General features: G+C 56.1%; 1 protein-coding gene across 3 annotated transcripts; it reads right to left on the bottom strand.

Moving 5' to 3' along the window:
• Positions 1–288: 288 nt before the first annotated feature.
• On the bottom strand, positions 289–20843 carry Dazap1 (DAZ associated protein 1). 3 transcript variants are annotated; one of them, XM_036170584.1, is made up of 12 exons: positions 20657–20843; positions 13764–13804; positions 13260–13426; positions 12992–13057; positions 10775–10885; positions 10075–10123; positions 7291–7373; positions 5145–5298; positions 4268–4297; positions 3989–4129; positions 3232–3408; positions 289–1143 (listed from the first exon to the last, which is right to left on the bottom strand). In XM_036170584.1, the coding sequence occupies exons 1-12, from the start codon at positions 20683–20685 to the stop codon at positions 971–973; spliced, it is 1221 nt and encodes a 406-aa protein (XP_036026477.1). In that variant the 5' UTR covers positions 20686–20843; the 3' UTR covers positions 289–970. The 3 variants fall into 3 exon arrangements, with proteins under 3 accessions (XP_036026477.1, XP_036026478.1, XP_036026479.1); XM_036170585.1 differs by having other exon boundaries at positions 10775–10882; XM_036170586.1 differs by lacking the exons at positions 7291–7373; positions 12992–13057; positions 13260–13426; positions 13764–13804; positions 20657–20843 and having other exon boundaries at positions 10775–10836.
• Between the last annotated feature and the right edge of the window lie 3 nt (positions 20844–20846).

Below are 20846 nucleotides of genomic sequence, written 5' to 3'. Positions count from 1 at the left end.
CAGGCTGGAAGAGTCAAGCAAGCTCTAACATGTCCTTTGACCTCTCCACACAAAAATAAAGGTAAAGTATTAGATATACATGTGGTGGATGTCACTTCAAAGCCAAAAATGGGAGGGACTCCATGTGGCCAGCCCCATCTCCTACATCCTGAGGGGTCGGGCCAGCACCCCCCACTTTGCTTTAATGAGGACAGGTCCTGCCAACTGGCAGCCATGGGCCCTCCAAAGCACACCGGAAGCACAGAAGGAAACAAGCCAGAGTCACAGACACAGTAGACACCACTCAGGTTCTGATCCAAACACGCTGCTTTATTCAAACCGGGTCAAACTGGTCAATGGGAACCTGAGCCCTGCTGAGGGGCCTCCAGCAAGGCCTTGCCTGCCACCGGTGTGGGGCCCAGGCCACCTGTGACGTCAGCACTGCCACCTGGGCCAGGGGCCCTGTGGCACCCACAGCCACACGAGCCGCTCAAAGCAAGGAATGAACAAAAAAACCAAATGCACGCAGTAGTCTCTGCCCACGCCCCAGCCCGCGCCGGCGGGAGCCAGGGCCCCCGCTTTCCCGCACCCGAACCCTGCTTTAAATTAAAAAATAAGCCAGTATACATTGTAGAAAATTTCTCTTAAAAATCTCACAATTTGTAAATGTATATTTTTCTTTAACATAAAAGTTTACAATATACGGTAAAACAAAAGGCTCAGGAAAATAATCTCAATAAAGGAAAAAAAAGAAAAAAGAAGAAAAAGAAACCTGAAATTCTGAATTAAAGCTGAAGGCGTTTTTTAAACCCTGTTGTTGAACCAGTGACGTGTTTTTATTGTGCTGATGGGTCAGAGAAAAGAAATCTATTTAAACCTCAGTCCAGACGCGGCCTCCGCTGCCCCCCCGTCGAGTGGTCCTTTGTTTTGTCCCGACTGTGATTGTCACGAGTTCACCAGTCCCGAACCCTGCCCCGCGCCATCCCCCTGGCTAGCGCCGGTAGGGATGGAAGCCCTGCACATTGTGGTTCTGCCCGCGTCCGAAACCACTGCCCCCAGCGGGGGGACCCCCCGAGCCCGGCACTGAGGGGCCCCCGTAGGAAGGTGGCTGCTGGCTGGGGTCCGAGAAGCCCTGGCCGAAGCCGCTCAAGTCCTGCCCGTAACCTGCAGGGAGAGAGAGACTGCTTAGCTCAGATAGGGCAGAGCACCCCTGCCTGGCTCTGTCCCGGGGAGAAGGGCTGCAAGGTCAAGCCCGGGTCTGCGGGGATCTATCACCCAGCCCCGGTGCACTCCACACGTCGTTGGAACTGGGGCGCTCAAGGGTGCTCGCTCAGTGCCGCAGAGCAGGCACAACCTGAGCTGACTGCGTGGAACAACACACTTGGGGTCCAGCCTAACTTCCCAATATAGTCCTTTCAGCCAAGCTCCGTGTCTCTCAACAAGATGCTGCCAATCTGTCACGGGAGCAGCTTTGTGAAGAGGATGACACCATTCCCTGCCTGCCCAGCTAGTGTGCGAAGAAGCCCCTGTGCAGGCCATCCCATCCAGAGCGCCAGCACACGGTAGACCCAGGCTCCACAGGTTCCAGCTTGAGTGGTTGAGGTCAGTTACCCAGAGCAGAGGGGAGTAGGGAGAAGGCCACACCTATCCACAACAGGCAAGTGAAAGCAACCCAAAGCCTGACGCACATGTCCCTAGACCCAGGGAGACTTGGCTCAGAGTGCTACACCAGGCACATAGACATAGCCTGTGGCCACACACGGCAGGTCTCGCAGTGTTCAGATATCCACTTCAGGTCATCAGGCTGTGTGAATGCGATCCAAGCACATTCTATTCTTGTAGGAAATGGGGCTGGGGAAGTCAATCCACCACAAGAGCCTGGGTGCTCTTTCGGAGGATCTAGGTGGGTTCAGTTCCCAGCACCCACACGGCCACAACTGCCTACAATTCCAGTTTTCAGAGGATATGATGCCTCCTTCTGGCCTCAGAGAGCTCTTGCATGCATGTGGTGCACATAAACTCCAAGTACACATCAAAGAAAAGAATTTTTAAAAAGAATTCCCCTGCTGGGTGGTGGTGACACACTCTGGAGGCAGAGGCAGGCGGATCTCTGTGAGTTCGAGGCCAGCCTGGTCTACAGAGTGAGTTCCAGGACAGGCACCAAAGAATTCGTCTTAAAAAAACAAAAACAAAAACAAAAACTAAACAAAGATTTCCTTCTGAAAAAACAGGAGCCAGATGCAGAGGTACACACTTTAAATTCCAGCTCTTGGGAGGCAGGCTCTGAGTTCAAGGCCAGCTAGGGCTACATAGTTGAGCCCTATCTCAAAAACAAAACAAAACCAACCACAACAAAACAAACCTGGGTTTGGTGAGACAGAACTCAAAGCCCTTTGGAAGGTGAAGCAGGATGGACTCATTTGCGTTCAAGGCCGACCTGTGCTACAGTGTGGTCAATGTCAGACTGTCTCAAAAAGGGGGAAGACTGCTGGTGAGGTGCTTCCTGCCTAGACCCGTGACCCGAGAACCAACTCCAAAGTAGCCCCACTGCCACACACGCCGTAGTAAATACATGAGCACACACACAGTAAATACATGCACACACACAGTAAATACACGAGCACACACATAAATACATGCGTGCACACACACACAAATACATGCGTGCACACACAGTAAATACATGTGCACACACACAGTAAATACAGGTACACACATGCCGTAAATACATGTACACACACAATCAAACGTTAAGGCTCAGGCTGTCACCCAAGGGACACATGCCTAGTATGTGTAAGAGTGTGGATTCGAACACAGGGCGGAAGTCCTCTACCATGTACAGCACAGAACCCTGGTAGGCTGAGGGCGCCTGCGACAGGGTGGAGCCAGGAAAGCGGCCTTCCACAGGAAAGAAGCTGGCGGTGCAGAGCCTGGCCGCTCCCTGCCACGTCGATCACCCACCTGACCAAGGCTGGCCTTGGCACTGGGCTCCACAGGAGCACCAGCAGACACTCTCCCCTACAGCTGCCTCACACAGCAACCGTGTCCTAGCCTACGGCTGTACCAGAGAGGGACTCCCCAGAAGACACCTGCAGAGGTGGAGCCTAGGGTAACTCTGACCAAGGGCTCAACAGGACCTCTGGGAGCCCACAGCCCCACAAGGACGGAAAATGGAGCAGAGCACCCCAAAGGCAGCCCGGTGAGCTCTCCTGCTCCTGTCCATCCTGGGAGCAGCCGGCCACAGCCACTTACCATACTGACCATAGGGGAAGTCCGGCTGGGCTGTTGGGGGTTTGCTCATGTCGGGGGCAGCCTGAGACGGAGGTGGCGGAAAGGCCAGTGGGGCAGCCCCTGGGGTAGCAGGTGGAGGAGGCACCCCTGGAGGGGCAAACTGATCAGGAGGTGGGGGCGGAGGCCCATAGCCAAAACCTGCAGCGACAGGAGAAAAAGGCGTGAACAGCCAGTACCAGGAACAGAGCTGAGCATGGGTCAGAGTGGCCACCAAGAAAGTTCTATCAGACACCTCAGTGGGCTCGGGGCTCAGCCCAGACAGAGCCAGACTAGAGTACAGTAATGTGCGCAACCTAGGAATCCCAGGTCAAAACTTTAGAAGCCAGGGTGCAGCTCCTTGCTGAATGCCCGTCTAGCTCCAAGAGGCCCTGGCCTCTACCCCACCACCAAGCACACCGTCAGCCTGCTCAGGTAGGTCACCTGGGCTGGCTGTGTGTCCAGGTCAGGCTAGTCAGGTGAGCTGGTCCCAACTGTCCTGCCTTGGGCAGTGTGGGCTGCAGGTCTCATTATAAGTGTCCGCCAGGCATGACAGGGATGCCCTGGCTCAGCTCCTTTCTAGAGTTCTAGCACACACTGACTGCCTGCCTTGTCCCTAGACACCACTGGCCCACCCTGCACACAGCACAAGAACCCCCCATGAACTCGGCCAGCCCTGGAGGACAAGTGTAGAGCGTGGCCACTCTCAACCCTGTCACTGGCATGCTGGGGTAGCACTCACTGAATTGAGGTGGGGCGCCATAGCCCTGTGGGAAGCCCTGTGGCGGGGGGAAGCCTCCAGGTGGTGTGGATACAATGTAGGAGGTGAAGGGTGGGGGCGGGGGCGGGGCTCCTCTGCCAGCAGGGGGTGGGCCATAGCCACCTGCAACAAAGAGTAGGTAGGTGAGGGTGGGCAGGGCAGCCTGGCACAGCCCAGACCCCGTCAGATCCACGGTCTCCTCCCTGCACCAGCACCCCAGTGCACACAGTACGACAGGCCTGCGGTGTGCACCTGACTCACCAATGGCCTGTCCTGCTGGCACCCACATTCCTAGACAGAAAACAGAAGAGAAGGTGCCAGTTAGCCTGCCAAAGCGACTTCTCTTAGTGTTGCCCAGAAACTCCCAGGCGTGTGCACCAGTTTCTCCAGAGGGCTAGCTGAGGGGGAGGGTCTCTAGGGCTGGGGTCCCAACCCAAGGAAAAGGGAGAAGGGCAAGCATCGGCTTCATGGCTCTCTGCTGCTTACAGCACAGGCCAGGTACTGGCCCCTGCCGTGCCTGCTCTGCCAGGACGGTCTGTGCCCAACTGTGAACCAGAGCAAACCCTTCCATCAGGTGCTCTTGTAAGAGCAACAAGGAACACACCACAGACGGGGCCCAGACACAGTGACCCAATTCTTGCAGAACCAGCTCCAAGTCAGCCAGAGTCTCCTGGATGAAGCCCACCCCTAGCAGTGGAAGCCTGCCTTCCTGGCCCTTTTTGAGACAGAGGCAGGAGAGCTGGAGAGTTCAAGAAGGGAACTGTCTGCTGGCCATGGTGTCAGCAGCAGGCATCAACTTAGCATGTGCCCTGAGTTCACCTCCAGCACTGAGTCAAACAGGAAAATTCCAGAAAATAGAAGGGCCCTCTGTAGACTTGGGTCTGTCAGGCAGCCACTGGCAAGCTCCTGTGTTTATTACTGCCTGCTAGGAACTGGACAGAAGTAGTGACACACTTGGCCAAAATGACATCACATGGTCCTCAAAGGCCAACTCAAGGGCCCTTGAGCCTTCCTGCAGCCTGGGCTCCCAGGCAGGCGATTCCGCAGTGGGGCTTGCCCCACCCTTTGGGACAGAGAGGCCGCCACCACCTCCAGGATACCCTAGCACGGTCCGTGCCTCAGTGGGCCCCAGCCTTACCTTGTGGGCCATATCCTTGCTGCCATGTGGGTGGGGGCTGGCCTGCCCAGCCATTGGCTGCGCTGGGTGCCACACGGCTGCCCCACTGGCTGGCCCCTGGCTGTCCTGGTGCTTGGGTTTTGCTGTCCCGAGGCTCAGCCCGTTTCACCTCCACCTAAACAAACCAAGTGCACTTTAGGGAGAAGCCACCGTGGTGCCCCTGCCCTTCAGACACCCGTGGTGACTTATGACTACACTTAACGCCTTACGACTTAAAGTGAGTACTTAATATAAAGCTTACTTAGGCCAGTAGTTTTCTTTCTTAAAAAAAAAAAAAAAAAGAAAAAAGAAAAAAAAAGAAAAAAAAAAAAGAAAAAAGAAAGAAAAAGAAAAAAAAGTTTGCTCTTTAATTTCTCTGTATAAAAATGTTTCTCAGGTACAGCGGATGCATCTGGAAGACGCCCTGTGTCCCCCACTGCAAGCAGCGGGGGACAGCCAGGTGGGACACGAGGGGTAGCCCGCTAAGGAGGCAGTCTCCTCCCACCCGCCGCCCCCCTGCATACCTGAGAAACACGCTGGCTTTGATTCAATTATTTCAAATGTCTAGTGGAAGATAAAGACTTACCTTCCCCAGGCTAATGCTTAAAGAACCTCAGTTAACTCAGGAATGTCAGAGGGGATGGATGTAAGAGCCTTACAGTACAGCTAACAAAAAGTCAACAAACATGCAATAAATGGACATTGGGATCAGTAAGCAACCTTCATACTGTGTTTGGCAGCAGCCCAGTCCTGGCTTAGCAGGGGACAGCAGACAGGGACCCTAACAGAAGCTGGTGTCTGACCTACTTAGCCAGGAGGCAAGGGGACCACACTCTCTTCACAGGGCTGCCTGTCACCAGCGGTAGGCCCAGAACACAGACTCTGGTAGGCCCTGAGGCAGGAAGTAGCACTCAGCACAGTCCCACCCCCACCCCCTCCAGCACCCAAAGGCGACCCTGGCAGTGGGAACTGGGTGGGCAGATGTTGTAAGCTGGGGCAGTGTGGAAGCAGGATCAGAGCTGGGAGTTAAGGAGCCCTTGCTGCGGCCCCTGGGGACTTGTCCTGTTTACAGAGCAGTGTGTACCCAAGACTGGAGGAACTTGGGCTGCAGCTTCTCAGTCGGGGGTCTAAACACCATGCAGGCCCAGCTCTGGGACCTAGAGTCCCCAGAGGCTGCAGTGACCAGTAAAGGCCAGCAATGGGCAGGCTGGGGACTCTGAGGGAGGGGACCTGGGGATGGGGTGGTACTGCACAACCCCCTCTTAGCTTTCTCTAAACTCTGTCACAGGACCTTTGACACACACCTCCAGACAGCCCTTTCGACTGCTGGCAGCTGCTGTCCCCTCCAGTCTGCATGCTGGCTTCAACCACTCAGGCTCAGGGGGGTCAGAACAAGGCTGTCCCATCTCAGGGGGTCTGTCCAGGATGACAGGATGAGCCTGTAGGCCACAGCCTGGGCCGCTGCACGGTCCCAGAGCAAGAGATGCCCCTGTCCCTCTGTACTTGGGTCCAGCACAGGCAGCCACAGGAGTGGCAGGTAATCTAGTCTCAGAGCTGGGCCCTGACATAGCCAGGGCAGTCATGCATGCTAAGGTGTAGGAGTGGCCTTCACGAGGGCTGGATGGGAAACCTGCGCATGCGGCTCTAGAGACTGAGGCCTGGGATCTCGGGAGGCCCCGGACCCGCCCTGCCCACTCTGGCACAACACAGTATGGAGACGGAACACCAAAGGTCACTTGACTGCACGTGGTTAAGTGCTATCAGAGCATGTGGCTGGTCCCGGAGTTTCACAGTAAGTGACCCGACAGAAAACCAATCCTTCAGGATGTTTCAGTGCTCAGTTTGGAGCTGGACCTCGGCCTGTGGAGGCCCCTGCTCATCACGTTAAGGTCACTGTTACACAAGGGGCTGGGCCACATCTGAAGGAGTGGTCGTGGAAACCGAGCCTGAGGCAACCCTAGGGTCTCACTGAAGGCTGCCCACCTCCCGGGGCCCCGCCCCCTATCCCACCCCCCCACTCAGGGGCAGTGCCCAGTGTCCTGCTGGGGAGTCCCCACTTTCCAGTGAAACCCCTCGTTGCCCGCGGCTCGGCTTGGTCTTAAGGTAAAATAAAACTACAACTACACACTTTTTTGCCCATGATGTCGTGAAAATGCATGTTGACAGCCTGGTCCACTGATTGTTCGTCCTCGAAAGTAATAAATCCAAAACCTAGCCAACGACCAAGAGTGAATCAAGGTAGCAGGGCGTGTGACACAAAACAGGATGATGAACAGTATCAGGGCGACCACGGGCTTGAGCTGGGTTTCAGACAAGGCCTGTGTGCAGAGGGGCTGTGGCCCACACAGGGCTGGGGACAATGGTGACTTTCACACTTCTCCGGGCTCAGTGTGGTCATGGGGAATCAGGGTGCCTGGGAGGCAGTGGGGACATGTGGTGTGCTCTGGCTTTTCTGAAACCCAGCTTCTCCCCCGCGGTTTGCAATTGGCTTCGCAGCTAGTGCTCACAGCAGCCCCCGCTGTTCTAGGCGGTACCGAGTGCAGTTCCTGTCGCGCCTCGCCAGGCTTACCCAACGCTGTTGGCTAAGCCGCGGAGTCCTATGCCTAACAGTCCTACTCTTCTATGCACATATGATACAGGTAAATACAGGTAATACACAAAGATACAGGCCACAACGGGTTCCAGCAGGTCAAATTCTGCTGTCAGCAGCAACAGCAAGAGGCATGGTGTCATTAAAAAAAAAAGAAAAATAAAAGAAAAAGAAAAAAAATTTCAAAGGAAAAAAAATTTAGCATTTCCCAAACACAAGAAAGTGGCAGTATAAACGAAGTTTGGTTGGTCTGGGGGGCAGGCGCGGCCACCCGGCTAGGGCAGGAGGGGCAGGGCTTTGGCACTCTGGCCCAGAGAGTGAGGGAGGGTCAAGATAGAAATGCCGAGGGATCAGAGGACTCCCCAGCAGAGGCACAAGAGTGAGCGACCTGGGACAGGAACAGCCTGGGACAAGACCACAGCTATGGAGATGGGACGTGGCAGCTGAAACAGGGCAATAACCCTAAGAGGATGTGGGAGGCAAGAGATGGAAGCAGGAAGAAAATGCGGCCGAGGGACCAGAGGAGAGACGGGGAGGAGGGCAGGTGTGGCTAGGGCTCCTGCTGTCCTGTGCAGACCGTGTCAAGGCACGAAGGGAGGGAGCCAGATGGAACGGTAAGGCTGAAGTCTAGAGAAGCTGGAGGCTGAAGAGACGAGACCAGGGACAGAGGGAGGAGAGCAGGAGACTGCAGACAGGGTGCCTGGGGACCAAGAGGTCTGAGGGACAAGATGGCCTGCTGTCTCACGTCAGCAGACATGGAGCAGGAAGGAGAAGGAACACTGAGACCCACCGAGACCCTTGAGGAGCCAGCAAAGCCAAGAAGACAAGAGGGGCTGTAAGGGGCTGCTGACCCAACCACTGCTGTCTGCCACCCACTGGGACACTTCCAAGCCCCCGGGGGACACATGCCAGCCCCAAAGCTCTTGGCCCAGCTCCTGCTGCCCCTCCAGCACAGGCCAGCAACACCAGCTGGGTCTGGCCGGGCCAGGTGAGGGCGGCAGGAGGGCGGCGGCAGCTGTGCCAGCCGTGGGCAGGAGACTTAGGAGCTGCCCTCAGTCCCGCACACCGAGGCTTCGCAAACTCAGAGGCGGCATTTGGAACACAACATAGTGATGAAGACATGTGAAAAGTTGACATTCTCTCAAACGGCGGGAGTGTCTGAAGCCACCGGGCTGGCTGGGTCCAGGCACAGTGCAAGAGGCCGTGGGTCGTGGGGGAGGAGCCGGGGCAGGCTGTCTACAAGGCTGTGTCAGAGGCAGCAGCGGGACAAACACACTGAAACTTCGTTTACACCCCACGGGAGCAAAGCCGCTCCGTCCTCTGACTGCGGGCGGGCCTGTACCTGTGTGACTTAACTTAGCACCTGGAGAGAGATCTAGAGAGACATCGTTAATCACAGACAATCACAGAGAGAGCAGCTTACTTAACGGTACCGTATCCTACAACACTACGTACGTCACTAAGCATGTATGTCTACCGTAAATTAAGACTAAGACTTAACGGCTAAACCACACGAGTGAGCAGTGCGTCCTGAACGGATGGAGGAGGCTCAAATGGCAAACTATGCTCCCAAGTGGTGGCGTGCCATGGGCACCTGCGAAGGGTCTTTGGTGGGGGACATGTAGGTGAAGGCTGTGTGGGCCGAGGGACAGATGACAGTGTGAAGGTAGCAAGGGCTGGGGGGTGAGGAGAAGGTCCTGTAGCATGGAGCGCTCTGGCCCAAAATGGACAAGGAAGCAGAAATGTGGGTGATGAGCAGCCACACAAAGAAAAGAGGGGCTGGAGAGCAAGGGTGTCACCTGCCCCCTGGCCAGTGTGGGACGAGTCTGGGGCACTGCTTGACCTGGCTGCAGCCAGCAGTGGTCAATCACAGACGGCAGTTGGCACAAGGGCTTCCAAGCCTGTGTTCTAGAAGACCTTTAAAACCAGAAGACATGGACTGGAGAGATGGCTCAGAGGTTAAGAGCACTGACTGCTCTTCCAGAGGTCCTGAGTTCAATTCCCAGCACCCACATGGTGGCTCACAACCATCTGTAATGAGGTCTGGCGCTCTCTTCTGTGTATATAATAAATAAAATCTTTAAAAAAAACAAAACAAAAACAAAAACAAAAAACCAGAAGATGTGTTGCTATTCGTGTTGAGTGGTTAAAGCCCCCCCCAGGGAGGTGAGAGCGATGTGTGAGGAGGGGGAGGCGTGAAGTCTGTCTCGGCACACGCCCGATGGCACTGGCTGTGCAGCACCCGACCCTGGCCTGTCTAGGGTGAGATAGTTTGCCATCTGAGGGAGGACACGGGTCAGGGCGAACGGGTTCAGTCCTTACCTCGAGGCCGCTGCTTCTCTGCGTCATAGATCATGACCACCTCGGTGACCTGTGGACAAAGGGTGGATGAGGCACAGAGCCTCTCAGCCCCCGTCCAGGTCCCAGGGCCCCAGCCAAATAAGAGACAATTGTGATCCTGGCTGCACATCCCATGAGGGACGAGGTCTGGGAGACGCCAGACTGTCTCCCCCTGGCCTGTGCTCTGCTCTGTCTGATGGACATACCACCACCCCAAAGTGATGAGCATCCTCAGGGTCACCTGGGTACTGCCATGCCTGGTCACACCCCAGTGCAATGCCTGGCGATTCAGGCCTCTGCTATCTTGTTTGCCTCACACAGCAGCTCAAAAACCCAGTGAGCAGAGGGCTCAGCCTGTTCCAGAGGAAAGGCCACACAAGAAGCCATGAGGAGCTCCAGTCTCTGGGAGTGGATTCCACACCAGTGGTTCCCGCACCAGAACCCCATGTGGGATAAACCCAGGTGGTCCAGGTGGCAGGCACAGGGTTCAGAGGACCTGGTCTCCCTAGGGCCAGCTGCCTGGTCACCACAAAGCAGCATGCCTCCCAGCCACAGCTAGCTGCCCACTGCCCACTGGCCTGCTCTTCCCAAAGCCCCAGGCAACACTGACGAGGAGACTCGGTGTGGGGCATGGCAGGGGATGTGCCCAGGAATGGCCACGGCGGCGGCGCGCAGAGCTCACCACTCCGAACTTCTTGAAGTACTCCCTGAGCTCCGTCTCGCCGCAGTTGTGGGGAATGCCCCCCACAAAGATCTTGTTGGATTTGCTGCTGTCGCTCCTGGGTCCTTTCTGCTGTCGAGGAGGAGGGGTCAGTGACTTTTGGCGGCTCCTCCCCCACAGCGCCCCCCCCCCCAACCCTTTCCGTAGCTTTGTCCTTCTGAGGCGGTCTCTGCATAGCCCAGGCTGGCCTCCCTCCGGCTCTCCAAGGCTGGGACACCAGGTGCAGACCACTGGCTCTGGCCCAGCTTTTGCTTGGCTCTTTTGGAGGCAGGGTCTCCCCAGGCAGTCCTGGTCTGCTGAAGCTCTATGTATAGACCAGGCTGACTTTAAAAATCAAGAGATCCACCTGCCTCTGCTCCCCAGATACTAGGACTAACGGTGTGTGTGTGCTTCCCATCCACCTACAGCTGAAGCCAGAGCACATGCCAAAACTGCATCACTGCTCTGGGGACACAGGAGACAGGCCCCATGTCACACTCTGCCTTGGAGCAGAGTAAAAGGAGAGAGACACCTCCAAGCCGTCCTCTGATGTCTACATACATGTCCACAGGCACAAAACAAACACATGTAATTAAAAAATCAGAACCAGTAAAACCAACCACAAGAAAACTCCAATCCTGCAACAACCCTGCAATGTCTGAAGCAGGGGGATCCCTGCGAGTTCCAGGCCAACCAGGGCTATAAAAGTACCCTGTCTCAAAAACAAATAGCCAGACAGTGGTGGCGCACGCCTTTAATCCCAGCACTTGGGAGGCAGAGGTAGGCGGATCTCTGAGTTCGAGGCCAGCCTGGTCTACAGAGTGAGATCCAGGACAGCCAGGGCTGCACAGGGAAACAAAAAAAGAAGTTGGGGGGGGGGGGGAGACAATAGATGAAAATGATCTTTTTTTATTCCAGGGCTTGAGAAGGTCCTGGAGCTACCAGCTGGCGGTGAGAACCTGGGGACACAGGGACTCAGGAAAGCTTGGAGCAGCCATGGAGGACATAAGCCTCCCACCCTCCTGCCTATGGTCCCATTTAAGAGGACCGCCGCACAATCTCCATGGCCCCATGCTCGAGGACATCACAGTCCCCATGGTCCTAACCACTTTGGGTTAAGAGACTAAACTGAGCTGTAAGCCTAGCATCCGGAGGCCAAAGCAGGAGGATCCTGGGTTCCAGGCCAGCCTGGGCTACATGACAGACTAGACTTCAGGGGAGCATATCACTGTGCTAATGACAGTGGGCTCAGCCATGTAAGGAGCTCATGTGAGCAGTGTGCCACACCAGGCTGACCCACTGAGGAGTCCAGAGTGCAACCTCTAAAGTAAAACCCCAGAAGTCCGAGGCAGCCAGTCCCATGGTGTCCATAGCAGGGACACCCCTGCTGAGGACTCTGTGTGACAAGCTGTAGCCCAGCTCTAAGGCAGCTAGGTTTACAACTTTTTTGAAAAATGATTTTCTTAAAAGGAAAAGGGGGTGGGGCTGTCAACAGTCATTAGCTTGCTGGCCTGGGTCCAAACGCCCACCTGCCAGAGGGAATGCCTTAACAGGAAAGTGCTGGAGAGATGGCTGAGTGGTTAAGAGCATTGGCTGCTCTTCCAGAGGACCTGGGTTTGATCCTGAGCACCCACATGGTGATTCACAACTGTCGAAACTCCAGTTCCAGGGAATCTGACACCCTCTCTGGCCTCCTTGGGCATCAGGCACTCAAGCAGTGCATAGACATACATGCAAAGAAAATACCCTCACACAAAAAAAAATACCAATAAATTTGGAAAGTAACTGGGGATTGGCAGCTCACACCTTAAATCTCAGCACTTGAGAAGCTGAGTTAGACCATCTCACAAAGCAAATGAGCCACTTGCAAAGGCCCCAGGTGCCCTTCATGTGAGCACAGACTCCCTGGCTGCTGAGCAGGTCCATGTGGAAGTGAAGGCAGTCTGCTGCCAGGCGGTGAATGCTGAGGTGCGGAGCCAAGTGAGCACAGGCGGCAGGCTCCTGCTGCTAAGGCATGAGCCGCCCCGGCCTCCTAAGCAGGACCAGTGAGAATCTGCACCCAGCCCAAGATGAAGGGACTTGGCTTTCCATGGCTCTATTTCCTTTGTGTCAGTGAACAGAGAGGGAGTAATGGTAACTACCCACCACCCTCCAGCAGGACTGAAGCACCCAGCCTAGCCCAGCCCAGGCCAGCCTTACCCAGCCTTCCTTGGGTCGTGTTCGCTCTGGCTGCATCCCCCGAGGTGTGCATGGCTTCGGGTCGATCTGCAGGAAATGTCAAGCCAGAAGTGAGCAAAAACCCATTCCCTCTGCAAAGGGCATTGCACTGGCCAATGTTGCAAGCACCCAACATATCCCAGGGCTTGTGGCCTCAAGGCTCCACCCTCTAATACACCCATCTTCAGTAGCCTGAACCCGACAGCCAACTAATTCAGACACGTGGGCAAAGATGCATGAAATCACTTACATTCCGGCCATCCAGGGTGTGTGGTCTGCTGGCCAGCACTGTCCCCACACAATTGGGGTCTTTAAACTTGACAAATCCAAAGCCTCGAGACTGGTTGGTGGTTTTATCTTTCATGATGACACAATCCACAACCTCGCCATACTGGGAAAAGTAGCTGCGCAGAGTCTCTGCTCAGAGGTGGGAACAAAAGCACACGTCCCTAGCTTAGGCATAGTCTCAGCACATAGGAACATACACACACACACACACACACACACACACACACACACACACACACACACGCCTTTGCAGCTCACTGCCGGGGAGAGGGCACAGGGTGCAAGGAGAAGCACAGGGAATCTCACGTGCCAGCCATCCTTCCTTGTGCTACAAGGGTGTGGACTAACTGCAGGGGACAGGAGAGCAGGGCTGGAGAGGCAGGACACCACCACCCAGGCATGCTGACTAGAGCAAGCTCTGCTGAGGGACACCATCAGGTCCACGGCTGGATGCCACAGCTCCTACCTTGAGTGGTGCTCCAGTCCAGGCCACCCACGAAGAGCTTCCTGCAGAGAAGGGAGGCTCAGGGTCAGCTGATCCTTTTAGGGGTGTCCCACCCACACCAGTCCACAGGAAGAGGAATGTGCTCAGTCAACCTGTGGGGCACAGAGCTCAGCGAAGGACATCTGGCATCTGCACTAGGGCAGACAGGAGAAACAGCCTTGCTGCCATAGAGAGACGGCCTTGTCAGAGTCACACTCCCAGGAAAAGAGCCACGGCAACAGGCCAGAGCCTGCAGGCAGCTTCTGCAGACGCTCAGCCAGAGGACCAGAGAAGGACTGATGTTAGGACGCGGCCCCGTGAGCCACTAAGACAACAGTTGTGACAAAGTCTCCCTGACACACCTGGGCCTATGCACACACAGCACAGTTTCCAAGGCTAGCTGCACCCAGCGTGAAGGCAAGTGGTATATCAGATGGCCCCTGGGCCTCACCTGAAGCGTCAGGGACTCGGGAGTCATTCGATCCCTCCCCCTGGAGCTCTGTCTGCTGACCCTAGGGCAAGTCCCTGAGCAAGAAGGGTCCACAGAGCCAGCACCTCCATCATCCGCAGACCTAAGAAATCTGCTCCCTTGCAGGAGACACCAGACACCCTGTCCTCCTCCCCTGTGCCCCTTGCCACCCATGGGCAGCCAACTGCACCATGCCAGACTAGAAACCAGAGACATGAGAGCCCTCAAGTGGCCCAAGCACCCTTCACAGCAAAGTCCTGTAGCAGAGGGGCCAGCCATGGAAAAGCACGCATGGCCACACAGGCCCCTTGCTTCACAGTGTGGAAGAGGGGCCTGCCTGGTCTGCCAGGCAGGGCTAAGGGCAAGGCTGCTAGCCCACTGTCCTCCTGGAACCAAATCTGTGCAAGGGATCCAGGCTGGGCAATCTTGCAGGTGGCTCAGGCCCGGCCTCATTAACATAAACCACGTGTCTCCTCAGGCCACAGCCTGGGAAGGCAAGGTATGCCCACTGAAACCAAAACAGAGCAAGTTCAGCTCTCTGACAACACCAACCGCTGCCAGCAAGTCCTCCTAACAAAGCCGGAGGCCACTGGGCCAGGAAGAGGAACCGGTCAGGTGGGTCCAGGCTCCCCCCACCTCCCCACCCCCAGTGCAATTTCAGACACAGGTACTGGGAAGGTGCCAGGCGTGGTGGCACACAAAGCAAGCCCAGCACAGGAGGCTGTGGCAGAAGGATCAAAAGCTGGAGGCCAGACAAGGATTTTTTTCTTTTGTGGATTTTCAAGACAGGGTTTCTCTGTATAACCCAGGCTGACCTGAAACTCACTCTGTAGATCCGCCTGCCTCTGCCTCCCAGGTGCTGGGATTAAAGACAGGCAAGTTAAGAGGGAGGGGACAAGCCACATCACCAGCATAGCTGAACCGCAGATGGCACCTAGAGTGGGGATGAGGTGCCCGTCTGCTCCTGACTTCAGGCAGCACATCCACACCCTACAGTTCACGTGCTGCAGCTGTCCAGAGGAGCCTGTGTTGGTGCGGCTGTCGTTTCCGCTGTGTCTGAGGAAAGCAGGCCTGTGCACACTTTACACCTGGCTCACAAGAGCCCATCAAGTGACACAGGCACATGCTCACAACGGTTCTAGAAGGTTCCAGGGCGCAGCTTTCTCTGTGGCTGGACCTGATCTCTAAGCCTGGGGTGAGGAACAACTACTCAAGCAAGGAAGAGAAAGGAAGGAAAGCCAGAGCCTTGGGAGGGCCTGCTGGCCAGCCCCTGGAGCCCATGGGAAGCAGCTACTACAAGCCAGGCTGGGTGTGGAGAGAAGGGGAAGCCAAGGGGCAGATTAAAGGCTAGGGAAGGCCATCCTCAGCTCTGCCAGGCAGACTATGGTCAACAGCACTGATCAAGGTGCCTCCAGGGGGAGCTGGTGGACTCAGGGCATACTTCCATGGTTGGGCAGCCCGCACCCTACATCCTGTGCACGGTCAGGCACAGGCCCTGCTGCCCATCCCCAGGCTGACTCCCCACCTCACCTCCAAGGTCACGTCATCAAACAGAAGGGACATGAGAATGTGACTACTAACTTCTACTGGTGGCCCTCCCTCCCAGTCTTTAGTATGCATGCACCTGTCACATGGTCCAAACCACAACCCCAACCCCGACAACGGCACCCCTAAAACAAACAGTAATGTTACAGACACCCATGCTCTGATCCCGTGTCTGCTCACACCATTCCTTCCCCAAAGCCACTCAAATTGGTGACCCTGAGACTCAGTGTCTGAAAAGGGACGCGTCCTCAAGAGCCTTTGGGGAGCCAGCTCAAACCCACAGCCCGGGTCACAGCAAAGTACTCACAACAGAACACCTGCAGCCTGGCCTGTAGCCAGGGAGCAAAGGCCCTGGGCAGATGCAGCCCAGCCACAGCTTGCAATAGGAGTGACAGCAGAGCCCCCCAACTGCTGCTCTCAAACTAGCCTCTGCTGAACCTAGGGCATCTTGGACCACTGCTCAGCATCATGGAGGCCCAGGACACCTCCCACAAAACACCACCCCAAGAAGCCCCCTCAGGGCAGAGGGGGGCATTCATCTTCACTGAGTACTCCCAGATGGATGCGAGATCACCCCAGCAGGTTCCCTGCCTCCTCCACACCCTCCAATGACCTGTCCCTGCAGTGAGGTCTAAGGGCTGTCCTCCCCGGCTCAGGGCCAGGCAGCTGGTTTCCCAGGACAGGGACACTAAGCAGTGGGGGCCTCTAGGTGGGACACGCATGACCAGTGAGCTTGGCCCTTCCTCTCACAGGCCTGCCACTGCATTCCGCCTTCTGCCAGCGGTGCAGCAAGAAGCAGCTCACCTGATCTGAGGTGCCCAGCCTCCACACACAGGAGACAGCCAGCGCAGCCTAGACCCAGGTTTCCTGTGAAGTCCTTGCCTCCAGGATGCCCAGGATGCTGACAGCAGCCAGTATACACCGGCTGTCAGACAGATCTTCCCCACCAGCCTGTCCCACAGATCTGTCACTGTGGATGGGAGCCGAAGGGCAGAGTGACCTGGGCCATCCAAGAGGACTGCAGGAGCCTCTAACATGGCACGGCCTCCACCAGGACACTTGACAGCTCCAGCAAGTAGGCCACACGGCCCTCCTGCATCGGCTGCCAAACACAATACAAAACCACAGACTCAGGATGCAACACCCATTTCTACACTCCCTCCAGAGAACCCATCCACCTGAGCCAACCGCATGTCTCAGCAAGGCATTTGCCATCAAGCATGACAACTTGGAAAGCACATGCATGCACACATGTGCGCACACACACAATTTTAAAAGAAATACAGGCTGGGCGTGGTGGTGCATGCCTTCACATGCAATCACAACACTCACTCAGGTGGCAGAGGCAAGAGGATCTCTGAGTTTGAGGCCAGCTGGGTTGGACGCCCACCTATAGGTGACTACCTGCCTTGGCTGAACAGGCCAATGAACCCAGGACTGTGGCTGGTCTACAGAGAAAACTACAGAAGGACCCACCACACATCTAAGACAGCTCCAGAAGCAAGGCGCTCTAACAGGGACCCTGAATGCCCCACTGCTGATGCACAGCTGCTATACTTTCTCAGAAAGCAACAGATACACTTGGAGACTGTGATTTGCAACTTTAGAATCTAGCTCTTCACAGAGCCAGGCCCAAGGGTAGGTACCCAGTATTAAACAAAAAATAAACTTTTGTAAACAAAGGATAGGCACAACTTTAATTAAAGGGCACACCTTTAATCTGGGGCACTCAGGAGGCAGAGGCAGGTCCATCTCTGTAGGTTCAAGACCAGCCTGGTCTATAATAATGCACTCCACGACCTCCAGAGCTACATAGTGAGATCCTGTCTCAAAACCAAAACCAATCACAAAACTCGCCCTCTGGGTAGGTTCTTGGGCTCATCCAGTCTAGACACACACTCCTGCCCAGTGAGTGTGGGAGGATGCAGTGGTGCAGTAGGGTCTGGCACATCACTCAACATCCTGGAGGTCTGTGTCGTCCCAGGGAAGGCTGCAACAGAGGATGGAGCAGCAACTTCTGACCTGCCTCCCAGGTCCACAGTGGCCCTTCAGACCCCAAGCTATGAGTGAGGATGCCACAGGCCCACCACCTGCACAGGCACCAGCAAAGTCCTCAAGTTCATGCTGGGGCGTAAGTGCAACAGCCCCTTCCTTCAGCAAGGTGCTCTTACCCCGGTACAGACTCACAGGGAGCACACCCCTTGCCCACTACATCCACGTCCTCTGTGCCAGGCACACTCAACACACCAAGGGCATTAGGCAGTTCACCCACCATCCCAGGAAGCCTGCCTGAGGGTAGCCAGACTCTTCCTATGAAGCAGAGAAATCTGCTAAGGAACCACGATGCAGGGCAGGGAAGACTGAGAGGGACCAGAGCACCCCAAGTACAGTGTGGGAGCCTCACTGTCTCCCAACCCTGGTGGCATAAGCTGTGGGTAGGAAAATGAACCCATATCATGCCTGGCCATGTGCGCCAACTGCCAAGTCCCTGTACCTGCAGGGGGAGCCTCAGGATGCCACTTAAGAGACCCTGGGCCAGAAAATAAGTCACAAAGCAGTTTGGGAATGGCATTTAAAGCCTACTGGGGAGACCCAAGCTGTCCCACTCTGGGTTCCAAGGGACCCCAGGCTCCCAGACCAGGTCCCTTTACAACTGCAGGTTTGTCTAGAGACTCAAGCTCTGGCTGATGTCACGGAGTTCACCAAAGCCCCTGCCTGGGGCTCCCTAGTCCTCAGACTCCTGATGAGCTCCCTGACTCCCAACTCAGGTTTCAGAGCCCAAAACACTTCCTCTGATGGTCCCCAACCCTTCCATCTTGTTTGTGGATCTCCTAGCACTATGCACAGAGGCCCCTGGACTCTGAGCTATTGTTTGGGGCTTCCCTGACCCCCAGGCTCCTATTTGAGAGTCCCTATACCACCAAGCCCCCCAGATCTCAAGCTCCCCTTCATACTTCCCCAGCACCCCAAGTTCTTGGTTTGGGGAGGTCTTCCTGGCTTCTGGGTTCCTGTCAGGTTTCCCAGACCCCTGAACTATTGTTTAGAGTCTCCCTTTTTTTTTTTTTTTTTTTTTGGTTTTTCGAGACAGGGTTTTCTGTGTAGCCCTGGCTGTCCTGTCCTGGAACTCACTCTGTAGCCCAGGCTGGCCTCGAACTCACAGAGATCCACCTGCCTCTGCCTCCCCGTGTGCTGGGATTACAGGCATGCGCCACCACCGACTGGCTAGAGTCTCCCCTCTTATGTGTTCCCTAACCCACTGGAGAATCCCTTTGGGGTCCCACAGCTCCCTCCCCCATGTGCACTATCCTTGAGTCTCTGGTCTTAGATCCCCCTTGGGGGTCTCCCTACACTTTAACTTATTCTTTGGAATTCCCCTGGCCCCCCAAGTTATAATTTGGTAGCCCCCTTCTCCCCCTTGAGCTCCACTATGGAACCTCAAGCCATGGAGCTCTCTTTTGGTATCTCCATGACCCCTGAGCTCTCAATTATCCTATGAACAAACAACAACAAATACAAACTTACAGAATAAAAAATAACTTTTCCTTGACTTACCTATTCTTCTAGGCCTCCCTGACTCACGGTGTCCATTTCGGTATTCCCCAGTTTGGCCAGCTGTCTTTTGGGGTCCCCCAGCATCCTGAATTAGCCTCTCGGGTCATCCTAGTTCCTTAGCTATCCTTTGGGGTTCCCCAACAATCCACTGGGCTCTCCTTAACTTGTGACTCCCGCTGGAGGTTCCCCCTAGTCTCCTGAGCTAACCTCTATGATCTCCCGTTACCCACAATTATGGCTTGTGGTCTCCCATAGCACCAAGGCTCCCTTTTGGGGTTCCCTCAGCACCTTGATCTATCCTTTGGTATCAACTTATGGGGTCTCCTACACCCTAATCTATCCTTTGGGAGAGTTCCTCAGTCCCGTCCCCCCTGGCACCCATCCACCTGGCCCTCTTGGGCCCTAGCTCCTGTGTAGGGTCTCTTGGCACCCTGATTTATCTTTTGGGGTATCCCTGACCACTAATCTACTCTTTGGTGCCCCAAACGCCCTGCATTTTATCTGAGGGGGGTCTCCCTGACACTCACACTCCACTTAGGTCCCATGAAGTATCATGGGATGGCCTCCCTAGTCCCTCAACTCTCATTGGAGGTTCCCACAACTTCCAAAATTATCATCGGAGGCTGCTTGACCCCCTGAGCTCCACTCAGGAAGCCCCTAAACATCCTGACCTACTACTCTTTGTGGTCCTCCTCACTGCAGTTCTACGCAGGTATCCCCAGCGCCCTAATGTATGCCTGAGACCACGGGGTCTCCCTGACTTGTAATCTATCCTTTGGAACCTAATTTATGGAGGGCTCCTCTCTGACCTCTTACCTATCCTGTGGGGTCTCTCGGCATCCTTAACCTATCTGGGGGCTCCCTGACCTGTGATCTACCTTCCAGGCTTCCCCACGCCCGAGTCCTCCCGTGGGGTCTCCCTGGTCTATCATCCATTCTTTGGCGGCCCCTCAGCTTCGACAATGTAATGTTTGGGGCTCCCAGGCACCCTGGCCCGCCTCTGTAGTCTCGGTGCACCCAAGCCCGCCTGCGGGAGTCTCTGAGCATCCCCGATGAGCCTACAGTGCTTTCCGGACTCCAGGGCTGCACTTCCGAGTCCGCGGCGCGGCGACTCCCGTTTCAGGGTCCTTCGTGCGGGGAGGCACGCTGCGGGGTCCCCCGGCGTGCCTCGGGCCCGTGGTCGCCACCTGGGGCCCCTTCGGTTACCCCGGGCTGCCGAGCGGCGCCCGCCCGCCTCAGTCCCGGCCCGCCCGGCCGGCCCGCTCCCCGGCCTCCCTCGCTCCCGCCCGGCGCGGCCCCGGGGCCTCACCCGATCTCGTCGGCGCCCGCGCTGTTCATGGCGCCCCGTCCCGGCCCGCTGCGCCCCGCTCCTCCGGAAGGTCACCGCTCGTCCCTCCCCGCGGCCGCGGCCCGGATCTGCGCAACGGCGGCGGCGCTGAACCTCCTCCCTCCGCGCCAACGGTCGCCGCGCGTCCCCGCGCCGCCGCGCCGCCGCCCTG

This window comes from Onychomys torridus, chromosome 21, assembly GCF_903995425.1.
Source record: "Onychomys torridus chromosome 21, mOncTor1.1, whole genome shotgun sequence".
In the NCBI taxonomy this organism is placed as follows: Eukaryota; Metazoa; Chordata; class Mammalia; order Rodentia; family Cricetidae; genus Onychomys; species Onychomys torridus.
Note: the sequence above shows the minus strand (reverse complement) of the source record. Positions and strands in the feature narration are given on the sequence as shown.

What these genes read in the sequence shown, in the direction of transcription:
- Dazap1 (XM_036170584.1), bottom strand. Translation starts at nt 20,685, where the DNA reads ATGAACAGCGCGGGCGCCGACGAGATCGG. An exon ending in ACGACATCATGGGCAAAAAA is followed by an intron (nt 5,299 to 7,290) that starts GTGTGTAGTTGT and finishes TGGTTTGTTTAG; the next exon opens with GTGGAGGTGAAACGGGCTGA. An exon ending in CTTCCCCTATGGTCAGTATG is followed by an intron (nt 1,144 to 3,231) that starts GTAAGTGGCTGT and finishes CTCTCCCTGCAG; the next exon opens with GTTACGGGCAGGACTTGAGC.